Source organism: Oncorhynchus gorbuscha, linkage group LG01, assembly GCF_021184085.1.
Source record: "Oncorhynchus gorbuscha isolate QuinsamMale2020 ecotype Even-year linkage group LG01, OgorEven_v1.0, whole genome shotgun sequence".
In the NCBI taxonomy this organism is placed as follows: Eukaryota; Metazoa; Chordata; class Actinopteri; order Salmoniformes; family Salmonidae; genus Oncorhynchus; species Oncorhynchus gorbuscha.
The window spans coordinates 33567059-33589500 of NC_060173.1; the positions used below are offsets into that span (position 1 = coordinate 33567059).

At 44.6% G+C, this 22442-nt stretch overlaps 1 protein-coding gene across 2 annotated transcripts; it reads right to left on the reverse strand.

The window, feature by feature from the left end:
* Positions 1 to 904: 904 nt before the first annotated feature.
* LOC124036332 (transmembrane protein 116-like) lies at positions 905 to 22081 on the reverse strand. 2 transcript variants are annotated; one of them, XM_046350782.1, is made up of 13 exons: positions 21989 to 22081; positions 21750 to 21843; positions 21504 to 21547; positions 19771 to 19834; positions 5446 to 5580; positions 4718 to 4813; positions 4554 to 4603; positions 4327 to 4431; positions 4126 to 4171; positions 3958 to 4029; positions 3643 to 3796; positions 3316 to 3389; positions 905 to 3035 (listed from the first exon to the last, which is right to left on the reverse strand). In XM_046350782.1, the coding sequence occupies exons 1-13, from the start codon at positions 22078 to 22080 to the stop codon at positions 2859 to 2861; spliced, it is 1203 nt and encodes a 400-aa protein (XP_046206738.1). In that variant the 5' UTR covers position 22081; the 3' UTR covers positions 905 to 2858. The 2 variants fall into 2 exon arrangements, with proteins under 2 accessions (XP_046206738.1, XP_046206747.1); XM_046350791.1 differs by lacking the exon at positions 21989 to 22081 and having other exon boundaries at positions 21750 to 21926.
* Between the last annotated feature and the right edge of the window lie 361 nt (positions 22082 to 22442).

A 22442-nucleotide genomic window follows, 5' to 3' on the forward strand; every position in this document is an offset into this window, starting at 1 on the left:
TGCAAAGCTGTTATCAAAGCAAAGGGTGGCTACTTTGAAGAATCTCAAATATAAAATATATTTTGATTTGTTTAACACTTTTTGTGGTTACTACATGATTCCATGTGTTATTTCATAGTTTTGATGTCTTTGCTATTAATTCTACCAAGTAGAAAATAGTAAAAATTAAGAAAAACCCGTGAATGAGTAGCTGTGTCCAAACTTCTACCTGGTACTGTATGCAACGACAATATTTTATTTCTAAAAATGATATTCATTTGTAAAAATGTGTAGTATTTTCTTTTCACTTTGACATTATGGATTATTTTGTCTAGATAAATGACACAAAATCACAATAAAATGTATTTTATTCCACTTTGTAAGACAAGAAAATGTGAAGAAATACTTATGATACCCACTGTATGTGGAGTGGATGATAAAGGGGTATATTGACATAATGGAAGGTAGGGGGGTTAAGAATGAGTGGGCTAGGGTTAGGAATGAGGGGGCTGCTACAGGTGAGTGTGAGGGGGGCTGAGGGATTAGGGGAGGTACGGAGGGGAGGGGGAGGAGGCGGTCAGAGGTGAGGACAGAATATACCCTAGAGTAGAAACTCCTGCCACTACAAGTCTGTGACCTCAACCTTTTAAACTGTCATATCTTTCATCACACACTTTAACGTTTATAGTCACAAGTGACTGGGCATGACACAGCAGAAAACACATCACTCATCTCTGTCACCAGTTGACTCAGCACTCCCAGCCAGTGACACACATAATGACTGAGTACAAGTTTATATTTTATCTGAACTATGCATTACAACAGGTGACCATCATGAAACAAGTCTGAAGTCATTATGATACAAGGTCACCATAGGATTAAACCATTTTGTTCTGAGTTTACAATAAATGAGAGTAGGAGAATGTCAGTTAAAATGGGACTGGGTAAGAGGCCATTTATTGCACAAATAAAACATCATAACAACATAAATATACAAGGGAAATGTTATCCTGTGATTTGAATGCCTACCAAAGAACATCTACATGCTAAAGTACAGTACATTTAGTCCTTGAGTGCTTTTTCGTCTTTAGTCTATACACATGTCAAATGACTGAATAAAAATGATACTTCTGATTTGAATTAATTTTGTTCAAAGGGTGATACTATATAACCTGATAAAAAAACAAACACTGAATGTGTACAAATGATAGCTTGCTATGGTTACTAGCTATATTGCTTGCTATGGTTACTAGCTATATTGCTTGCTATGGTTACTAGCTATATTGCTTGCTATGGTTACTAGCTATATTGCTTGCTATATTGTACACACTCACTGACAGTTGCTCTAGCTATCTACTGGAAAGAGTGAAATCCCCAACACCATAAGGAAGCGCTTCATAAACCATATTCCATTAATCAAATCAATCAATCAAACGATGGTCATTGTCATGTCATATTGTTCTCTGGCCCATCTGGCTCTACAACTCATCAAAATAATCACCTCATTCTCTCTTCTTACTGAAATTGAAGATTCTTCTAAATAACACTAACAAAAATGGTGCTACAGAAATCACATTCTAGACCGCATGTTTTGAGGTCCAGGAAAATTCTGAATTGCGAATGGTGTCTTCTGACATACCACTTAACGTAGCATTTTATGTAGAATACCAGGTGAACTCTGTGATTAAAGGTGTTATTCCAGTCTCTTCAGTGGTGAGGTGGGAACAGTATCTTCCAGTAGTGGATCAATAGGCTAACGTTGCACAATAATTTGGGGCATGTAGCCTATTTGAATCATTATGGAAGTCAGACCACACATAGCAGGTAAACCCTGGAGCCTGGCGCACAGTTCACAATGACTGGACCGTTGTCATTACAGTTCAATTATTAGTAAGGATTATGGCTGATTTACCGGACTAGCCTATTGTTCAACCCCTATTGCACACTTTTTTCACCTTCCAATATTTTATGGATTGAATTTGAATATGGCAACTTTCAGGATGAATCAAAGCACTGTATTTTTGATTCATTTCTGTTGTGTTATTGACTGCATGTTTGTTTATTCCATGTGTAACTCTGGGTTGTTGTTTGTGTCGCACTGCTTTGCTTTATCTTGGCCAGGTCGCAGTTGTAAATGAGAACTTGTTCTCAACTGGCCTATCTGGTTAAATAAAGGTTCAATAAAAATATATATATTATATTTTGTGCGGAAAGGCTCGCCAAACCAGTTCATGTCATACATACCTTCCTAACCCTAATATTTGCCTAAATAATCTACCAGAATATTTTTTAACCAGTTGGTGCTGAAACTGTAACAAATATGCATATATTTAGTTGGCTTCCTTCCATTGATCTCTAATACTCTGAAGCTTTTCTCTCTATGTATTCTAGTGAGTCTGTCGACCAAATTCGAATTAAAGGTACACCGTATTTAAAGGGATGGTTTAAGTTGAATGTACAGAAAACTTTATTGAATGAAAACTCGATGAGAAAGTCTGTTGGCCAGCAAGTGGGAGGATTTTCAGCTGTTCTATGAAATGTATTTATCAATTTACAAGGAAACCACGCCTGCAAAGCCCGTTACACGCCTGCATAAGGAAAGTCTGAATACCAACTACTGAGAAGTGCATAGGAAAGACGTGTGTAGGAAAGGCATACATCTCCTGAGTCTGAATAGACCCCTACGTCCATAGTACACCATTGTCTTGGTTCCGGACAACCATCCCAGTGGGAGTAGTAGAATGAAGTTATCCCAAGATGCTGATCTGAGGTCAGTGTTACATTGCTTCCCTCAGTGGTAAAGGTTAGTATTTGAGGAGGGTAAACTGTTTCTGTGCCAGAGGTAGAATTCCACCCGCAGCATAGCAGCTTCTCTAGAGTCAGGAGTTAGAGGTTAAGGGTCCAAGCGGCCCCCTCAGTGATTCGTCAAAGAAGGGCAGAGGGGCGTCTTGGCTGAGAAGGGGCATCCTCTCTCCGAACACAGCGTCTCTGAAGTTCGGTCGTCTCCAGGCATAGACCACACTGTTCAGACAGCCCTGCAGAGACAACGTCATCGCCTGCAGAGACACCAGGATGGAAATGGAAGGGGGCACCTAGTCAGTTGCACAACTGAATGCATTCAACTGAAATGTGCCTTCCGCATTTAACCCAACCCCTCTGAATCAGGGTGGAGTATAGTGGGTAAGGATAAAGCATTATGGGTGCTTATCTTAGTGTCATTATTAATTTTACATAGCTAAAGAAGGCTCTCTAGGGGAAAATGGCAATTCATTCTGGGTAATGGTATCTTGGAAGGGGTATGTCTGCAATCATCAGTGAGATAGTTGAAATACTGACCTGTATAACATACAGGGGGAAGAGATTTACTTGAGGTATGTCTGGTATCACAGACAGGACAACCAGAACAAGAGCTGGGGACGGGACAAAATAGATGATATTAGTCCTAAGGTTGGAGTTACAGAGTTACACACATACAGGGTGTGTGTGTGTGTGTGTGTGTGTGTGTGTGTGTGTGTGTGTGTGTGTGTGTGTGTGTGTGTGTGTGTGTGTGTGTGTGTGTGTGTGTGTGTGTGTGTGTGTGTGTGTGTGTGTGTGTGTGTGTGTGTGTGTGTGTGTGTGTGTGTGCGTGCATGTGTGCGTGCGTGGGGAGATGAATTTGTGTACCTGGGGTCCAGCAGAAGATGATGACCACCATCATGTAGCGAGCAGTGGAGAACATACCCCTCAGCCGTTTCCTGGAACGTGCATCTCCCTCCACAGGAAATAGTCCCTCCTCCTCATACCTGCGATACCAGCTGCCCACCTTGTAGTAAACCACCTGTACAGGTACATCATCATCATCACCTTAGCTCCTAATTTTCATGATCATCATTCTTCATTCTATTGGCTGTAAACTACTGTAAACTAACCCATGTTTATGAGATAACTATGGTGATTATTGTACTGTATGCTAGACTAGTGAAGATTCATGGTACTTACTGTGCAGCACACCAAAACTGGTATCACGCTGACGAAGAGGAAGCATTGTATGAAGATATCATGGATATGTTCCTGGAAAACAAAACAAACAAGGTCTCATTCATTATGCTGTCCAATCCCTTTATGAACAGACAGATACAACATGCGTGGAACAAGGTATTTACTCACTATATCTGAGCAGTTGTCCCTCCAGATATGCAGGAAGAGGATACAGCTAAGAGGAACACACAATCACAGAGAGATGTGAGACACTCATAAGAAATGTTTTGCTAGAGTATGTACATTTTCTCTCATTAAAGTGTCATAAGCGTTATGCAAATGCACTAGGACGAACCCTGGCCTGTGCAGCACACAAAGAGACATACACACCTGTTGCAGTATGTGCTAGCTTCAGCTTTGTTTGCCGTCATGTGGCTGGGTGGTACCAGGACTAAAGTCATCACGTACACAAAGTACATCACCAATGGTATAAACCTGTAGGGGCATCACACTCACTCAGTCAGGGACATACTGTATGTTGCTTTTAAACCACTACACAGAACAGTTTGGTTAAAAGCAGGGATGTTTCGATTTGAAAATGAAATCATTTGACTCACCACACACAAGCATATACAGGCACAACCCCCATCCTTTGTCGACACTGGGACTGGGGGGAGAGAGGGATACTTGATTTTATAATAAATCAAACAAAGTTGAGGTGTGTGCGCATGCGTGTGTGCATGCGCGTGTAGGAGCCCTTGGTGGATGCTTGGGTCCTCACCTCTTCCTCTCTTGTTCCCTCCCTCCATCCCTCGACTGCATGCTTTGACTCCCAGGCATACACTACCATCAGGAGGAACGACACAAAGTAAAACATCTGGAACAGAGCACGCGCACGCGCACGCACGCACACACACACACACACACACACACACACACACACACACACACACACACACACACACACACACACACACACACACACACACACACACACACACACACACACACACACACACACACACACACACACACACACACAGATAAATTATTATAATAGCAAATGGCACACAGTAGTGTCAAGAGCACTTCAGTTAAAGGTCTATAATAGAAAGGACAAGCAGTAAAACTTTGCATCGTCACACTATCTCTAAAAATGACATCGCATAATGTCATGCTCCATGACATAACACAGTTTAGAACAGTTCAACCAAAACAAATTCTGTCTGATTTACACACAAAAATGGTATTACAATTGGATCACGCTGAAGCAGTCAAAGACAGATTGTATGTATATCTATACCTTATGTATTCCTTAGTCTAGAGGTGCGCACACAAGCTTTTTTATAAATTTGTCATCAAAGCTATAGAGTGTATTTGAGGGAATAAGGACAAAATTAAACTGTTTAACAAACTCTTTTGCATTTACAGAATGTTCATTCTAATATTAGGATCATTATAGTGCATTATCCCTACATATAGTATAATAGCCACAGAAGACTGGCTCACCAGTGACAGAGGCAGTAGTTTTTCACAGATTAACACACTGGGGGTGAAGGTGTGTGTTTCATTCATTGTGCTGGTGAACATCAGGGTGACTGTTGCCAACAGATCAGCTAGAGCCAGCTGGACCAGGGGATTCACCTAAAGAGACAAAGGCATTTGTGTGTTTGCAAAACTATGAGAACGTGACAATAACATTGTACATCTCTAGCCATAGAATATCTATCTGTCTAATGTGCTTGACGCAGGTAGGAATAAACTTGATATAATTCATAGCCTTGGTGTTACAGCTTCAGTACGCCACAGGATGTTTTTGTGCTGGTCAACGGCAGTCAAGTCAGGAGTGAACCACAGGCTATATCTGTTCTTAGTTCTACATTTTTTTGAACGAGGCATGCTTATCTAAGATGTTGAGGAAAGCACTTTTGAAGAGCAACCATGCATCCTCTTCTGACGGGATGAGGTCAATATACTTCCAGGTTACCCGGGCCAGGTCGATTTAGAAAGGCCTGCTCGCTAAAGTGGGGCGGCAGGGTAGCCTAGTGGTTAGAGTGTTGGACTAGTAACCGGAAGGTTGCAAGTTCAAACCCCTGAGCTGACAAGTTACAAATCTGTCGTTCTGCCCCTGAACAGGCACTGTTTCTAGGCCATCATTGAAAATAAGAATTTATTCTTAACTGACTTGCCTAGTTAAATAAAGGTTTAAAAAAAAAGTGTTTTAGGTAGCATATGACAGTGATGAGGGGTGATCGTTTGACCACAGACCCATTACGCACGCATGCAATGAGGCAGTGATCGCTGAGATCCTGGTTGAAGACAGCAGAGGTGTATTTAGAGGGCAGGTTGGTCAGGATGATATCTAAGAGGGTGCCAATGGTTACAGATTTGGGGTTGTACATGGTAGGTTCCTTGATAATTTGTGTGAGATTGAGGGCATCTAGCTTAGATTGTAGGATGGCCGGGGTGTTGAGCATGTCCCAGTATAGATCACCTAACAGTACGAACTCTGAAGATAGATGGGGGCAATCAATTCACATATGGTGTCCAGGGCACAGCTGTGGGCTGAAGGGGGTCTATAGCAAGCGGAAACGGTGAGAGACTTGTTTCTGGAAAGGTGGATTTTTTAAAATAGAAGCTTGAATTGTTTGGGCACAGACCTGGATAGTATGACAGAACGCTGCAGGCTATCTCTGCAGTAGATTGCAACTCCGCCCCCTTTGGCAGTTCTATCCTGTCAGAAAATGTTGTAGATAGGGATGTTAATTTCAGGATTTTTGGTGGCCTCCCTAAGCCAGGATTCAGACACGGCTAGGACATCTGGGTTGGCGGAGTGTGCTTAAGCAGTGAATTAAACAAATTAGGGAAGAGGCTTCTAATGTTAATATGCATGAAACTAAGGCTTTTGCAGTTACAGAAGTCCACAAATGAGACCGCCTGGGGAATAGGAGTGGAGCTAGGCACTGCAGGGCCTGGATTCACCTCTACATCACCAGAGGAGGAGTAGGATAAGGGTACGGCTAAAAGCTATGAGAGTTGGACGTCTAGAACGTCTGGAACAATACCTGAAGTTGTATTACAAAAGTAGTTTGAAATATTTTGGCAAAGTTTATAGGTACATTTTGAAACATTTTGTAGTGACGTTGCGCATTTTGGAAGCTGTTTTTTTCTGGATCAAACGCTCCAAATAAATGGACATTTTGGATATATATGGATGGAATTAATTGAACAAAAGGACCAATTGTGATGTTTATAGGACATATTGGAGTGCCAACAAAAGAAGCTTGTCAAAGGTAAGGCATGTTTTACATTTTATTTCTGCGTTTTGTGTAGCGCCTGCAGGGTTGAAATATGCTACTCTATTTGTTTACTGTTGTGCTATCATCAGATAATAGCTTCTTATGCTTTCGCTGAAAAGCCTTTTTTAAATCTGGATTCACAACGAGTGTAGCTTTAATTGAGAATCTTTACATGTGTGATTTCATGAAAGTTTGATTTTTATATCAATTTATTTGAATTTGCCACACTGCATTTTCCCTGGTTTTTGGCCAAGTGGGACACAAGTGTCCCCTATACCATAAGAAGTTAATGAAGCTGCCAGTTGAGGACTTGTGAGGCATCTGTTTCTTAAACTAGACACTCTAATGTACTTGTCTTCTTGCTCAGGTGTGCACCGGGGCCTCCCACTCCTCTTTCTATTCTGGTTAGGGCCACTTTGCGCTGTTCTGTGAAGGGAGTAATACACAGCATTGTACGAGATCTTCAGTTTCTTGGCAATTTCTCGCATGGAATAGCCTTCATTTCCCAGAAGAAGAATAGACTGACGAGTTTCAGAATAAAGGTCTTTGTTTCTGCCCATTTTGAGCCTGTAGTCGAACCCACACATGTTGATGCTCCAGATACTCAACTAGTCTAAAGAAGGACAGTTTTATTGCTTCTTTAACAGTTTTCAGCTGTGCTAAAATAATTGCAAAAGTGTTTTCTAATGATCAATTAACCTATCCCTCACCCTCCGATCCAACAGGTCCCAGACATGCTTAATGGGATTGAGATCTGGGCTCGTCGCTGGCCATGGCAGAACACTGACATTCCTGTCTTGCAGGAAATCACGCACAGAACAAGCAGTATGGCTGGTGTCATTGTCATAATGGAGGGTCATGTCAGGAGGGAAGATGATGTTTTCCCTGTAATACACAGCATTGAGATTGCCTGCAATGACAACAAGCTCAGTCCGATGATGCTGTGACACACCGCCCCAGACCATGACGGACCCACAACCTCCAAATCGATCCCGCTCCAGAGTAGAGGCCTCGGTGTAATGTTCATTCCTTCTACGATAAACGCGAATCCAACCATCACCACTGGTGAGTCAAAACCACAACTCGTCAGTGAAGAGCACTTTTTGCCAGTCCTGTCTGGTCCAGCAACGGCGGGTTTGTGCCCATAGGCGACATTGCTGCCGGTGATGTTTGGAGAGGACCTGCCTTACAACAGGCCTACAAGCCCTCAGCCCAGCCTCTCTCAGCCTATTGCAGAGAGTCTGAGCACTGATGGAGGGATTGTGTGTTCCTGGTGTAACTCGGGCAGTTGTTGTTGCCATCCTGTACCTGTCCCGCAGGTGTGATGTTTGGATGTACCGATCCTGTGCAGCTATTGTTATACGTGGTCTGTCACTGTGAGGACGATCAGCTGTCCGTCCTGTCTCCCTGTAGTGCTGTTTTAGGCGTCTCACAGTACAGACATTGCGATTTATTGCCCAAGCCACATCTGCAGTCCTCATGCCTCCTTGCAGCATGCCTAAGGCACGTTCACCAGATGAGCAGGGACACTGGGCATCTTTCTTTTGGTGTTTTTCAGAGTCAGTAGAAAGGCCTATTTAGTGTCCTAAGTTTTCATAACTGTGACCTTAATTGCCTACCGTCTGTAAGCTGTTAGTGTCTTATCGTCCGTTCCACAGGACCATGTTTATTAATTGATTATGGTGCATTGAACAAGCATGGAAAACAGTGTTTAAACCCTTTACAATGAATATCTGTGAAGTTATTTGGATTTTTACAAATTATCTTTGAAAGACAGGGTCCTGAAAAAGGGATGTTTCTTTTTTTCTGAGTTTATATACTGTACTCTATACTATTCCACTGTATCTTAGTCCAATGCCGCTCTGGCACATACAGTGCCTTGCGAAAGTATTCGGCCCCCTTGAACTTTGCCACCTTTTGCCACATTTCAGGCTTCAACCATAAAGATATAAAACTGTATTTTTTTGTGAAGAATCAACAACAAGTGGGACACAATCATGAAGTGGAACGACATTTATTGGATATTTCAAACTTTTTTAACAAATCAAAAACTGAAAAATTGGGCGTGCAAAATTATTCAGCCCCCTTAAGTTAATACTTTGTAGCGCCACCTTTTGCTGCGATTACAGCTGTAAGTCGCTTGGGGTATGTCTCTATCAGTTTTGCACATCGAGAGACTGAAATATTTTCCCATTCCTCCTTGCAAAACAGCTCGAGCTCCGTGAGGTTGGATGGAGAGCATTTGTGAACAGCAGTTTTCAGTTCTTTCCACAGATTCTCGATTGGATTCAGGTCTGGACTTTGACTTGGCCATTCTAACACCTGGATATGTTTATTTTTGAACCATTCCATTGTAGATTTTGCTTTATGTTTTGGATCATTGTCTTGTTGGAAGACAAATATCCGTCCCAGTCTCAGGTCTTTTGCAGACTCCATCAGGTTTTCTTCCAGAATGGTCCTGTATTTGGCTCCATCCATCTTCCCATCAATTTTAACCATCTTCCCTGTCCCTGCTGAAGAAAAGCAGGCCCAAACCATGATGCTGCCACCACCATGTTTGACAGTGGGGATGATGTGTTCAGGGTGATGAGCTGTGTTGCTTTTATGCCAAACATAACGTTTTGCATTGTTGCCAAAAAGTTCAATTTTAGTTTCATCTGACCAGAGCACCTTCTTCCACATGTTTGGTGTGTCTCCCAGGTGGCTTGTGGCAAACTTTAAACGACACTTTTTATGGATATCTTTAAGAAATGGCTTTCTTCTTGCCACTCTTCCATAAAGGCCAGATTTGTGCAATATACAACTGATTGTTGTCCTATGGACAGAGTGTCCCACCTCAGCTGTAGATCTCTGCAGTTCATCCAGAGTGATCATGGGCCTCTTGGCTGCATCTCTGATCAGTCTTCTCCTTGTATGAGCTGAAAGTTTAGAGGGACGGCCAGGTCTTGGTAGATTTGCAGTGGTCTGATACTCCTTCCATTTCAATATTATCGCTTGCACAGTGCTCCTTGGGATGTTTAAAGCTTGGGAAATATTTTTGTGTCCAAATCCGACTTTAAACTTCTTCACAACAGTATCTCGGACCTGCCTGGTGTGTTCCTTGTTCTTCATGATGCTCTCTGCGCTTTTAACGGACCTCTGAGACTATCACAGTGCAGGTGCATTTATACGGAGACTTGATTACACACAGGTGGATTGTATTTATCATTATTAGTCATTTAGGTCAACATTGGATCATTCAGAGATCCTCATTGAACTTCTGGAGAGAGTTTGCTGCACTGAACGTAAAGGGGCTGAATAATTTTGCACGCCCAATTTTTCAATTATTGATTTGTTAAAAAAAGTTTCAAATATCCAATAAATGTCGTTCCACTTCATGATTGTGTCCCACTTGTTGTTGATTCTTCACAAAAAAATACAGTTTTACATCTTTATGTTTGGCAAAAGGTCGCATAGTTCAAGGGGGCCGAATACTTTCGCAAGGCACTGTATGTGTATTGGGGCGGCAGCGTAGTCTAGTGGTTAGAGCGTTGGACTAGTAACCGGAAGGTTGCGAGTTCAAACCCCCCGAGCTGACAAGGTACAAATCTGTCGTTCTGCCCCTGAACAGGCAGTTAACCCACTGTTCCCAGGCCGTCGTTGAAAATAAGAATATGTTCTTAACTGACATGCCTGGTTAAATAATAATGATAAAAATAATAATATGCCATTTAGCAGACGCTTTTATCCAAAGCGACTTACAGTCATGTGTGCATACATTCTACGTATGGGTGGTCCCGGGAATCGAACCCACTACCCTGGCGTTACAAGCGCCATGCTCTACCAACTGAGCTACAGAACCACTAGAGGTAAAAAAAATAAAAAAAAAAAAAAAAAAACAATACAGTGGGCTCCAAAATGACTGGCACCCCTGACTGGCAATGCACAAACAATACTTAAACAAATATAAACAATATAATTATAGAGACAAACTCAAAATACCAACATGTGAAAAATACTGTACTTTATTAATGTTTCAATGGAACCCAACAAAATAATTGATTGATTTAATTTAAAAAATCAATGTCTTCCAAATCAAGGTTTCACAATTAATGGCACCCTTAAATATTACTGTAAATAACATCTACCAAAATTAAACCAGGAATTAAATTCCACTTATTTAAGTTATCTAAGTGTTAAGGAACTATTTTGAGCCGTTATATCACTTCCTTTTTCACTAGTGTATAAAAATGAGGTAACATACATACATGTCCTTTTGTCATCCAACACCATGAAGAAAACAAAAGAACTGGCAGTTCAAAAGAGACAGATGGTCGTAGACCTTCATAAATCTGGTAATGGCTACAAGAAGATCCACAAATGATTGAATATACCACTGACTACTGTCAGGGCAATTATTTAAAAAATCTAAACATATGGAACAGTTGAAAACCACACGGGTAGAGGACGCAAATGCATTTTGCCCCCCAGGATAGGGAGGAGGATTGTGAGAGAAGCAACAAAAACCCAGAATCCCTGTGAAAGAATTGCAGGCCTTGGTGGCATCTTGAGGTCACCAGGTTTAAAAAAGCACCATCAGACGCCACCTCCACAACCACAGGCTCTTTAGAAGGGTTGCCAGATGAAAGCCCTTAATGACCCCAAGACACAGACGCAAACGCTTGGAGTTTGCCAAATGTCATTTAAATTATGATTGGAAGGTGCTCTGGTCAGATGAGACCAAAATTTTACGTTTAGGTCAGATACAGCATCAGCATGTTTGGCGTCAAAACAGAGATGCATACAAGGAGAGGCACCTCATACCCATGGTGAAATATGGTGGTGGGTCAGTGATGTTTTGGGGCTGTTTTAATTCCAGAGGTCCAGAGGCACTGGTTACGATTGATGGCATAATGAATTCCACCAAGTACCAGGTAATTATGGCTGACAATCTGGTTGCCTCTGCCAGAAGGCTGGGACTTGGCCGTATGTGGACTTTCCAACAATACAATGACCCAAAACATGCCTCAAGATCCACACAGAAATGGTTCTGTAACAACAAAATCAATGTTCTGCCATGGCCATCTCAGTCGCTGGACCTCAATCCAATGGAAAACCTGTGGACTGAGTTGAAGAGGGCAGTTGATAAGCGCAAACCCAAGAATGTGAAGGATATTGAAAGGATCTGCATAGAGGAATGGTCCAAAACCCCTCCAAATGTGTGTCACGCCCTGGTCGAAGTATTTTGTGTTTACCCACCACACCCGGACCAAGCAGCGTGTCAACAGGCAGGAGCCACAGGAGAGGCAACAGAGGCAGCAGCAGCAGGAGCAGCAGCAGCTGCAGTGGGAGAGGCTGCACCACCTGGAGAAATGGACATGGGAGGACGAACTGGACGGTAAAGGACCCTGGGCTCAGCCTGGAGAATATCGCCGCCCCAAGGAAGAACTGGAGACGGAAAAGCTGAGAGGCGCAGGTATGAGGAGGCAGCACGGCGTAGCGGATGGAAGCCCGAGAGTCAGCCCCAAAAATTTCTTGGGGGGAGGCTCACAGGGAGTAGGGCTATGCTAGGTAGGAGACCTACGCTAACTTCCTGTGGTTACCGGGGGGCTAGAGAGACCGGGCAGGCACCGTGTTATGCAGTGGTGCGCACGGTGTCCCCAGTGCGGGTGCATAGCCCGGTGCGGTATATTCCAGCTCGATCGAGCGTCGAGCCAAATGCCATGAAGCCGGCTCTACGCATCTGGTCCCCAGTGCGTCTCCTTGGGCCGGCTTACATGGCACCAGCCTTGCGCTCAGTGTCTCCGGTTCACCTGCATAGCCCAGTGCGGGCTATTCCACCTCGCCACACTGGCAGGGCGACCGAGATTATTCAACCAGGTAAGGTTGGGCAGGCTCGGTGCTCAAGAGCTCCAGTGCGCCTGCACGGTCCGGTCTATCCAGTACCACCTCCACCTCCCAGCCCTCCGGTAGCAGCTCCCCGCACCAGGCTTCCTGTGTGTGTCCTCGGTTCAGTACCACCAGTGCCAGCACCACGCATCAGGCCTACAGTGCGCCTCGCCTCTCCTGCGCTGTCGGAGCCGCCCGCCTCTCCAGCGCTGTCGGAGCCTTTCTCCTTTCTTGCGTTGCCGGAGTCTCCCGTCTGTTCAGCGCAGCCAGACCTGCCAGCCTGCATGGAGCAGCCAGAGCTGCCAGTCTGCATGGAGCAGTCAGAGCTGTCAGTCTGCATGGAGCAGTCAGAGCTGTCAGGCTGCATGGAGCAGTCAGAGCTGTCAGTCTGCATCGAGCAGTCAGAGCTGTCAGTCTGCATGGAGCAGCCAGAGAGGTCAGTCTGCAAGGAGCTGCCAGAGCTGTCACTCTGCAAGGAGCTGCCAGTCAGCAAGGAGCTGCCAGTCTGCAAGGAGCTGCCAGAGCTGTCAGTCTGCAAGGAGCTGCCAGTCTGCACGGAGCCGCCAGAGCTGCTAGTCTGTAAGAAGCCGCCAGAGCTGTCAGCCTACATGGAGCAGCCAGAGCCGCCAGTCAGCATGGAGCAGCCAGATATTTCAGTCTGCCAGGATCCGCCAGTCAACCAGACTCTTCAAGATCTGCCAGTCAACCAGACTCTTCCAGATCTGCCAGTCAACCAGACTCTTCCAGATCCGCCAGTCAACCAGACTCTTCCAGATCCGCCAGTCAACCAGACTCTTCCAGATCCGCCAGTCAGCCGGGATCTGTCAGAACTGCCAGTCGGCCAGGATCTGCCAGTCGGCCAGGATCCGTCAGTCGGCCAGGATCCGTCAGTCGGCCAGTATCCGTCAGTTGGCCAGGATCCGCCAGTCAGCCAGGATCTGCCAGTCAGCCAGGATCTGCTGAAACCACCAGCCAGCCAGGATCTGGTAGATCTATCTACCTGCCTGAGCTTCCTCTCACTCCTGAGCTTCCTCTCACTCCTGAGCTTCTTCTCACTCCTGAGCTTCCTCTCACTCCCGAGCTTTCTCTCACTCCCGAGCTTTCTCTCACTCCCGAGCTTTCTCTCACTCCCGAGCTTTCCCTCAGTCCCGAGCTGCCTCAGTCCCGATCTGCTCCTCAGTCCAGTGGGGTTCTGGGTGAGGCCATGGTCGGCGGCGAGGGTGGACTATCCATGGACGCGAGGAGAGTGGACTAAGACATTGACTGAGTGGGGTCCACGTCCCGCGCCGGAGCCGCCATGGCCACTATGGACAGACGCCCACCCGGACCCTCCCTATTGTTTTGAGGCGCGTTCGGGAGTCCGCACTCCCGAACGCGGGGTTCGGGGGGGTTCTGTCACGCCCTGGTCGAAGTATTTTGTGTTTATCTTCATGTATTGGGTCAGGCCAGGGTGTGGCATGGGTCTTTGTATGTGGGGTGATCTAGCAAAGTCTATGGCTGTCTGGAGTGGTTCTCAATCAGAGGCAGGTGTTTATCGTTGTCTCTGATTGGGAACCATATTTAGGCAGCCATATTCTTTGAGTTTGTCGTGGGTGATTGTCCTTAGTGTCCTTGTTCCTGTCTATGTGTTAGTGTACACAAGTATAGGCTGTTTCGGTTTTCGTTACGTTTATTGTTTTTTGTAGTGTTTGTATTTAGATTCGTGTTACGTTTGTTTATTAAAACATGGATCGCAATCTACACGCTGCATTTTGGTCCGACTCTCCTTCACACCTAGAAAACCGTTACAATGTGTTCCTTAACCTTGTCAAACATTACAGGAAAAGACTCCATGCTGTTATCCTTGCTACTTAATATAATGTTTACATACCCTACATTACTCATCTCATATGTATATGTATATACTGTACTCTATATCATCTACTGCATCTTTATGTAATACATGTATCACTAGCCACTTTAAACTATGCCATTTTGTTTACATACTCTACATTACTCATCTCATATGTATATACTGTACTCGATACCATCTACTGCATCTTGCCTATGCCGTTCTGTACCATCACTCATTCATATAACTTTAAGTACATACTCTTCATCCCTTTACACTTGTGTGTGTATAAGGTAGTAGTTTTGGAATTGTTAGGTTAGATTACTCGTTGGTTATTACTGCATTGTCGGAATTAGAAGCACAAGCATTTCGCTACACTCACATTAACATCTGCTAACCATGTGTATGTGACAAATACATTTGATTTGTTTTGAGATGGTTGCACTAAATACTAAATGAGGAGTGCCAATAATTATGAAACCTTGATTTTGGTGAAATGTATTTTGTATTAAATAATTGTATGATTTGGTGGTTTCCATTGGCACATTAATAAAGTACAGTATTTCTCACATGTTGGTATTTTGAGTTTATCCCTATAATTAATATTGTTAATATTTTCTTAAGTATTGTGTGTGCATTGCCAATCAGGGGTGCCAGTAATTTTGGAGCCAACTGTATATATTCTTAATCAATTTCTTACTTAGATTTACGTGTATTTTGGGAATATGTTGTGAAAATGTTAGATATCACTTGTTAGATATTACTGCACTTTCGGGGCGAGAAGCACAGTCATTTCATTACACTTGCAATAATATCTGCCTAACACATGTATGTGACCAATAAAATTTGTTTTGAATCTTTCTCCATCCCCTGTGAACTCACTAGAACGGCCTCTACAAATTTTTCTAGAGTAGGTAGAGCAGTCCTATAGCTCTGACTCAATGAAGAAGTATAGGCACAGGCAGACAGCAAGGGAGTAGCCTGGACCATGTTCAGTAGGCCACAACGATTCGGAAGATAAAGATTATTTTATGTATAACAGACATGCCTCTATCTGACAAGGAGAGTAAGGAATAATGTCAGCTCTCAATTCATGACTATTCTACAGATGTAGGGTCTTAATTTGAGCCTGTTTGCTACAGCAGAATATTAATCCTGCAGCAACAGGAAAATAAAATTATTATGTGCCTTATAATTCATGGAGATTTTTGTCAAGGTTGATACATTTTTTGTAAGTGAACATACATTTACATTTACATTTAAGTCATTTAGCAGACGCTCTTATCCAGAGCGACTTACAAATTGGTGCATTCACCTTATGACATCCAGTGGAACAACCACTTTACAATAGTGCATCTAAATATTTTAAGGGGGGTGGGTGAGAAGGATTACTTTATCCTATCCTAGGTATTCCTTAAAGAGGTGGGGTTTCAGGTGTCTCCGGAAGGTGGTGATTGACTCCGCTGTCCTGGCGTCGTGAGGGAGTTTGTTCCACCATTGGGGAGCCAGAGCAGCGAACAGTTTTGACTGAGCTGAGCGGGAACTGTACTTCCTCAGTGGTAGGGAGGCGAGCAGGCCAGAGGTGGATGAACGCAGTGCCCTTATTTGGGTGTAGGGCCTGATCAGAGCCTGGAGGTACTGAGGTGCCGTTCCCCTCACAGCTCCGTAGGCAAGCACCATGGTCTTGTAGCGGATGCGAGCTTCAACTGGAAGCCAGTGGAGAGAGCGGAGGAGCGGGGTGACGTGAGAGAACTTGGGAAGGTTGAACACTAGACGGGCTGCGGCGTTCTGGATGAGTTGTAGGGGTTTAATGGCACAGGCAGGGAGCCCAGCCAACAGCGAGTTGCAGTAATCCAGACGGGAGATGACAAGTGCCTGGATTAGGACCTGCGCCGCTTCCTGTGTGAGGCAGGGTCGTACTCTGCGGATGTTGTAGAGCATGAACCTACAGGAACGGGCCACCGCCTTGATGTTAGTTGAGAACGACAGTTTGTTGTCCAGGATCACGCCAAGGTTCTTAGCGCTCTGGGAGGAGGACACAATGGAGTTGTCAACCGTGATGGCGAGATCATGGAACGGGCAGTCCTTCCCCGGGAGGAAGAGCAGCTCCGTCTTGCCGAAGTTCAGCTTGAGGTGGTGATCCGTCATCCACACTGATATGTCTGCCAGACATGCAGAGATGCGATTCTCCACCTGGTCATCAGAAGGGGGAAAGGAGAAGATTAATTGTGTGTCGTCTGCATAGCAATGATAGGAGAGACCATGTGAGGTTATGACAGAGCCAAGTGACTTGGTGTATAGCGAGAATAGGAGAGGGCCTAGAACAGAGCCCTGGGGGACACCAGTGGTGAGAGCGCGTGGTGAGGAGACAGATTCTCGCCACGCCACCTGGTAGGAGCGACCTGTCAGGTAGGACGCAATCCAAGCGTGGGCCGCGCCGGAGATGCCCAACTCGGAGAGGGTGGAGAGGAGGATCTGATGGTTCACAGTATCGAAGGCAGCCGATAGGTCTAGAAGGATGAGAGCAGAGGAGAGAGAGTTAGCTTTAGCGGTGCGGAGCGCCTCTGTGATACAGAGAAGAGCAGTCTCAGTTGAATGACTAGTCTTGAAACCTGACTGATTTGGATCAAGAAGGTCATTCTGAGAGAGATAGCGGGAGAGCTGACCAAGGACGGCACGTTCAAGAGTTTTGGAGAGAAAAGAAAGAAGGGATACTGGTCTGTAGTTGTTGACATCGGAGGGATCGAGTGTAGGTTTTTTCAGAAGGGGTGCAACTCTCGCTCTCTTGAAGACGGAAGGGACGTAGCCAGCGGTCAGGGATAAGTTGATGAGCGAGGTGAGGTAAGGGAGAAGGTCTCCGGAAATGGTCTGGAGAAGAGAGGAGGGGATAGGGTCGAGCGGGCAGGTTGTTGGGCGGCCGGCCGTCACAAGACGCGAGATTTCATCTGGAGAGAGAGGGGGAAAGAGGTCAGAGCACAGGGTAGGGCAGTGTGAGCAGAACCAGCGGTGTTGTTTGACTTAGCAAACGAGGATCGGATGTCGTCGATCTTCTTTTCAAAATGGTTGACGAAGTCATCTGTAGAGAGGGAGGAGGGGGGGGGAGGAGGATTCAGGAGGGAGGAGAATGTGGCAAAGAGCTTCCTAGGGTTAGAGGCAGATGCTTGGAATTTAGAGTGGTAGATAGTGGCTTTAGCAGCAGAGACAGAGGAGGAAAATGTAGAGAGGAGGGAGTGAAAGGATGCCAGGTCCGCAGGGAGGCGAGTTTTCCTCCATTTCCGCTCGGCCTTCCGGAGCCCTGTTCTGTGAGCTCGCATTGAGTCGTCAAGCCACGGAGCGGGAGGGGAGGACCGAGCCGGCCTGGAAGATAGGGGACATAGAGAGTCAAAGGATGCAGAAAGGGAGGAGAGGAGGGTTGAGGAGGCAGAATCAGGAGATAGGTTGGAGAAGGTTTGAGCAGAGGGAAGAGATGATAGGATGGAAGAGGAGAGAGTAGCGGGGAGAGAGAGCGAAGGTTGGGACGGCGCGATACCATCCGAGTAGGGGCAGTGTGGGAAGTGTTGGATGAGAGCGAGAGGGAAAAGGATACAAGGTAGTGGTCGGAGACTTGGAGGGGAGTTGCAATGAGGTTAGTGGAAGAACAGCATCTAGTAAAGATGAGGTCGAGCGTATTGCCTGCCTTGTGAGTAGGGGGAAGGTGAGAGGGTGAGGTCAAAAGAGGAGAGGAGTGGAAAGAAGGAGGCAGAGAGGAATGAGTCAAAGGTAGACGTGGGGAGGTTAAAGTCGCCCAGAACTGTGAGAGGTGAGCCGTCCTCAGGAAAGGAGCTTATCAAGGCATCAAGCTCATTGATGAACTCTCCGAGGGGACCTGGAGGGCGATAAATGATAAGGATGTTAAGCTTGAAAGGGCTGGTAACTGTGACAGCATGAAATTCAAAGGAGGCGATAGACAGATGGGTAAGGGGAGAAAGAGAGAATGACCACATGGGAGAGATAAGGATCCCTATGCCACCACCACCCCGCTATGCCACCACCCCGCTGACCAGAAGCTCTCGGGGTGTGCGAGAACACGTGGGCGGACGAAGAGAGAGCAGTAGGAGTAGCAGTGTTATCTGTGGTGATCCATGTTTCTGTCAGTGCCAAGAAGTCGAGGGACTGGAGGGAGGCATAGGCTGAGATGAACTCTGCCTTGTTGGCTGCAGATCGGCAGTTCCAGAGGCTACCGGAGACCTGGAACTCCACGTGGGTCGTGCGCGCTGGGACCACCAGATTAGGGTGGCAGCGGCCACGCGGTGTGGAGCGTTTGTATGGTCTGTGCAGAGAGGAGAGAACAGGGATAGACAGACACATAGTTGACAGGCTACAGAAGAGGCTACGCTAATGCAAGGAGATTGGAATGACAAGTGGACTACACGTCTCGAATGTTCAGAAAGTTAAGCTTACGTAGCAAGAATCTTATTGACTAAAATTATTAAAAATGATACAGTACTGCTGAAGTAGGCTAGCTGGCAGTGGCTGCGTTGTTGACATCAAGTCTGAAATGTCAAAGTGGAAATTACAAACTTCAGAAGCCTTTTTAAACCTCAAATACACTACAAGTTCTACATTCCCTGGATTGTAGGAAATTTCTCCTGCAACTGGGTGATCAAATTAAGATCATACATCTGTATATGTAATGTTTATGTAGTTACATCCTAATGAGAGTGACCCTGGTAAACACATACTGTATTTTGCTAAGAGACAGCCTTGGAAATAATTATATCAAACTCACAATCACAGAAAGGTACAGGCACGCACGCACACACACAGTCAAAGATACTCTTCCTCTCATCCACCCACCTGTTCTTGTAGGTGGCTCCTCTTTACAATGGAAACCATCAGCACTGAAAAACTCCCAATCAAACTGGAAATAAAAAGTAAAATACCTAAATACTGATAGTACACAATTATAGCACCATTAAATAACAGTCAATCATGTCATTCTGAATGTTCACAAAGGTTGTGTTGGAAAATAAATACAATCAAATTACAACAGAAAGACATTGTATGCTAGTCTGGGTACAAGTATTTTTTAGCTAACATTCCACTCCTTGCCACTCCTGACAACATAATAGCTGAATAGAGATGGCAACCAGGCTAATATAATTAAATTAAGGAATATCAAATAATAAAATGTAATGTAGGCCTACACCATGTCCTATAAACCATCAGAATAACTAGCAGGTAATATATGCCTGACCTAGACACACACACTGTGGAGGCTGCTTGGTTGAGGGTATGTAGTAAAAGGGGGGAGCTGTCCAAGTGGACTGGGTGCTGAAATGGGAGGCAGGGGCTTGGGTGGGCGTGGGGCCGTGTCCTGATCAACTGGAAGCTTACAACTCAAGAATCACTCACTGATCAAGACCTCTGCATTCAGATGTAGGCTACATGCATTCAAATTAAGATTTTCTTTCTAAAGCACTATATCCACCTCTATATATGGGGAGACAGGTAGCCTAGCGGTATATATTGGTGGGCTAGTAACTGAAAGGTTGCTGGTTCAAATCCCAGAGGTGACAATGTGGAAAAAACTGCAGTTCTGCCCTTGAGCAAGGCAGTTAACCCTGAACAACAGCTGGTCCCCGGGCGCCGTGTATGTCAATTAAAGCAGCCCCCGCACCTCTCTGATTCTGATTCACCTCTCTGAGATTTCATTGAAATTATGTGGGAAACAACGTTGATTCAACCAGTGTGTGCCCAGTGGGCTAGCAGTACAACTTGTTTCTCTGAGTGAGGCATTTAACAAAAACGTGATTATCTGTCTCTCTAAAATGAAACCATCAAGTGACAGATTTAACAACCCCATGCCATGATTTGATAGTGAAAACACACACCAATCTATTTCATAAGTTCTTTAAACAATAAAAGCTAATTGGCCAACATTTCTGAAAATGGATATATAGCATTTTGGAATGAAACCCTTGAAATATAATACGTAGAGAAAAATAACAAAGTTGTTTCCAAAATGACACATATCAAGATTGACCCTAAATAAACAAAACACATCAAGCGGTTCTTTGCAGCTAAACAACAAACTCCTCATCTACTATGTAGGATTAAAAGACAGCATAGTAGTGCTGTAAAGAGCTAGAGTTAGGCATGGAAAACACAGCGCTTTATATATTGAGTTATGATAAGTTATGATAAATTACTTTCGTCACATGCATGTCAAGTTGCTCAATTGGTCTGACTGGCAACACTGCAGAAATAAAAGATCAAATGACTGGATGCCAACCATGTTATTATGAGATGACACGTGTGTGACGTCAACTTCTCGGCTGTTTAATTTACTAGTCTACATTTTTATCAACAACCAAAACAAACTCAAATATTTTCTGGACTAGCCTGCTATAAATGGGTTTGATTTGAAAACGCATAGCGTAGGTAAGACTATTTGCACAACACAGAACAGTTACATTTAGAAACACTAACACTTAGACCTAAACGTTCTCAAATCTTAGCTGACATGCAACACTTCACATCCATGTGTCACAGATAGCCTATGGGTGTGGGAAGTCAGTTTTGCTTACCTTATAGACAGAGATACCAGGTACACAGTCGAGAGACCATTGATCTACATAAAGAAAACAATGCAGAATCAATTCAACAGTGTGCTGAAATAGCCCTAAAACAGAATGAGCCTGGGTTTATTATAGCTAACTCCATTGTAGCTCTGTGAGATTTTTCAATGGGGCTTTTATAGCTATACCTACAATGTACATAGGGTTAGACTACACATCAATGTACTTGCACTAATTGAAAAAAATAGTTATTACCTGGTCATTGCTTAAAAATCGATTCAAACTCATTGTGAATGAGCCGCACAATTGCCACCTAGGGAAAGTTATCCAAAGCGCACCCGTACTTTGTCTGAAATAAATAATTCGTTATCCATGTAGTCCACAGCACAAAATATATGATTCTTTCTATACACCTGACTGGGTTATTAACAGGCGGCCCGCCCACGGCACCAAGACGCCTGCGCCTTGGACCTGTCTGTCACATGTTGATTTACCTTTGCAGCAAAAAATCCCCACACGGGACAGGTGTAGGAATTTCCCTTCGGAAATGCCGTGCATGGCGGACAGTCGATGAGCCAGGTCTCATACTGGTTTGGAGAAGACCAGAGCGAGTTGGCTATAGATAACCCTATACATCCTATAATAATAACTGTGTAGCCTATAAGTTATTTATTTGTTTGGCATAGGCTACATTATGCATGCACCAGCTTTTAATGGGACACACAAGTTGCAAAGGAGAAACTAACATGCAGTCAAAACATTGTTTACTCTAAACACCGGGTTAACACGTTTCTCAGTGATAGTAGTTGCCCTATTTAGCCAAGCAGCACACTCCTGATAACACACAAGTCTCACGTTTTGCTCAACTGTTGCACAGAACTCGTGTGTGTGTGTGTGTGTGTTTGTTTTGTGTGTGTGTGTGTGTGTGTGTGTGCTTGCGTGTTTATG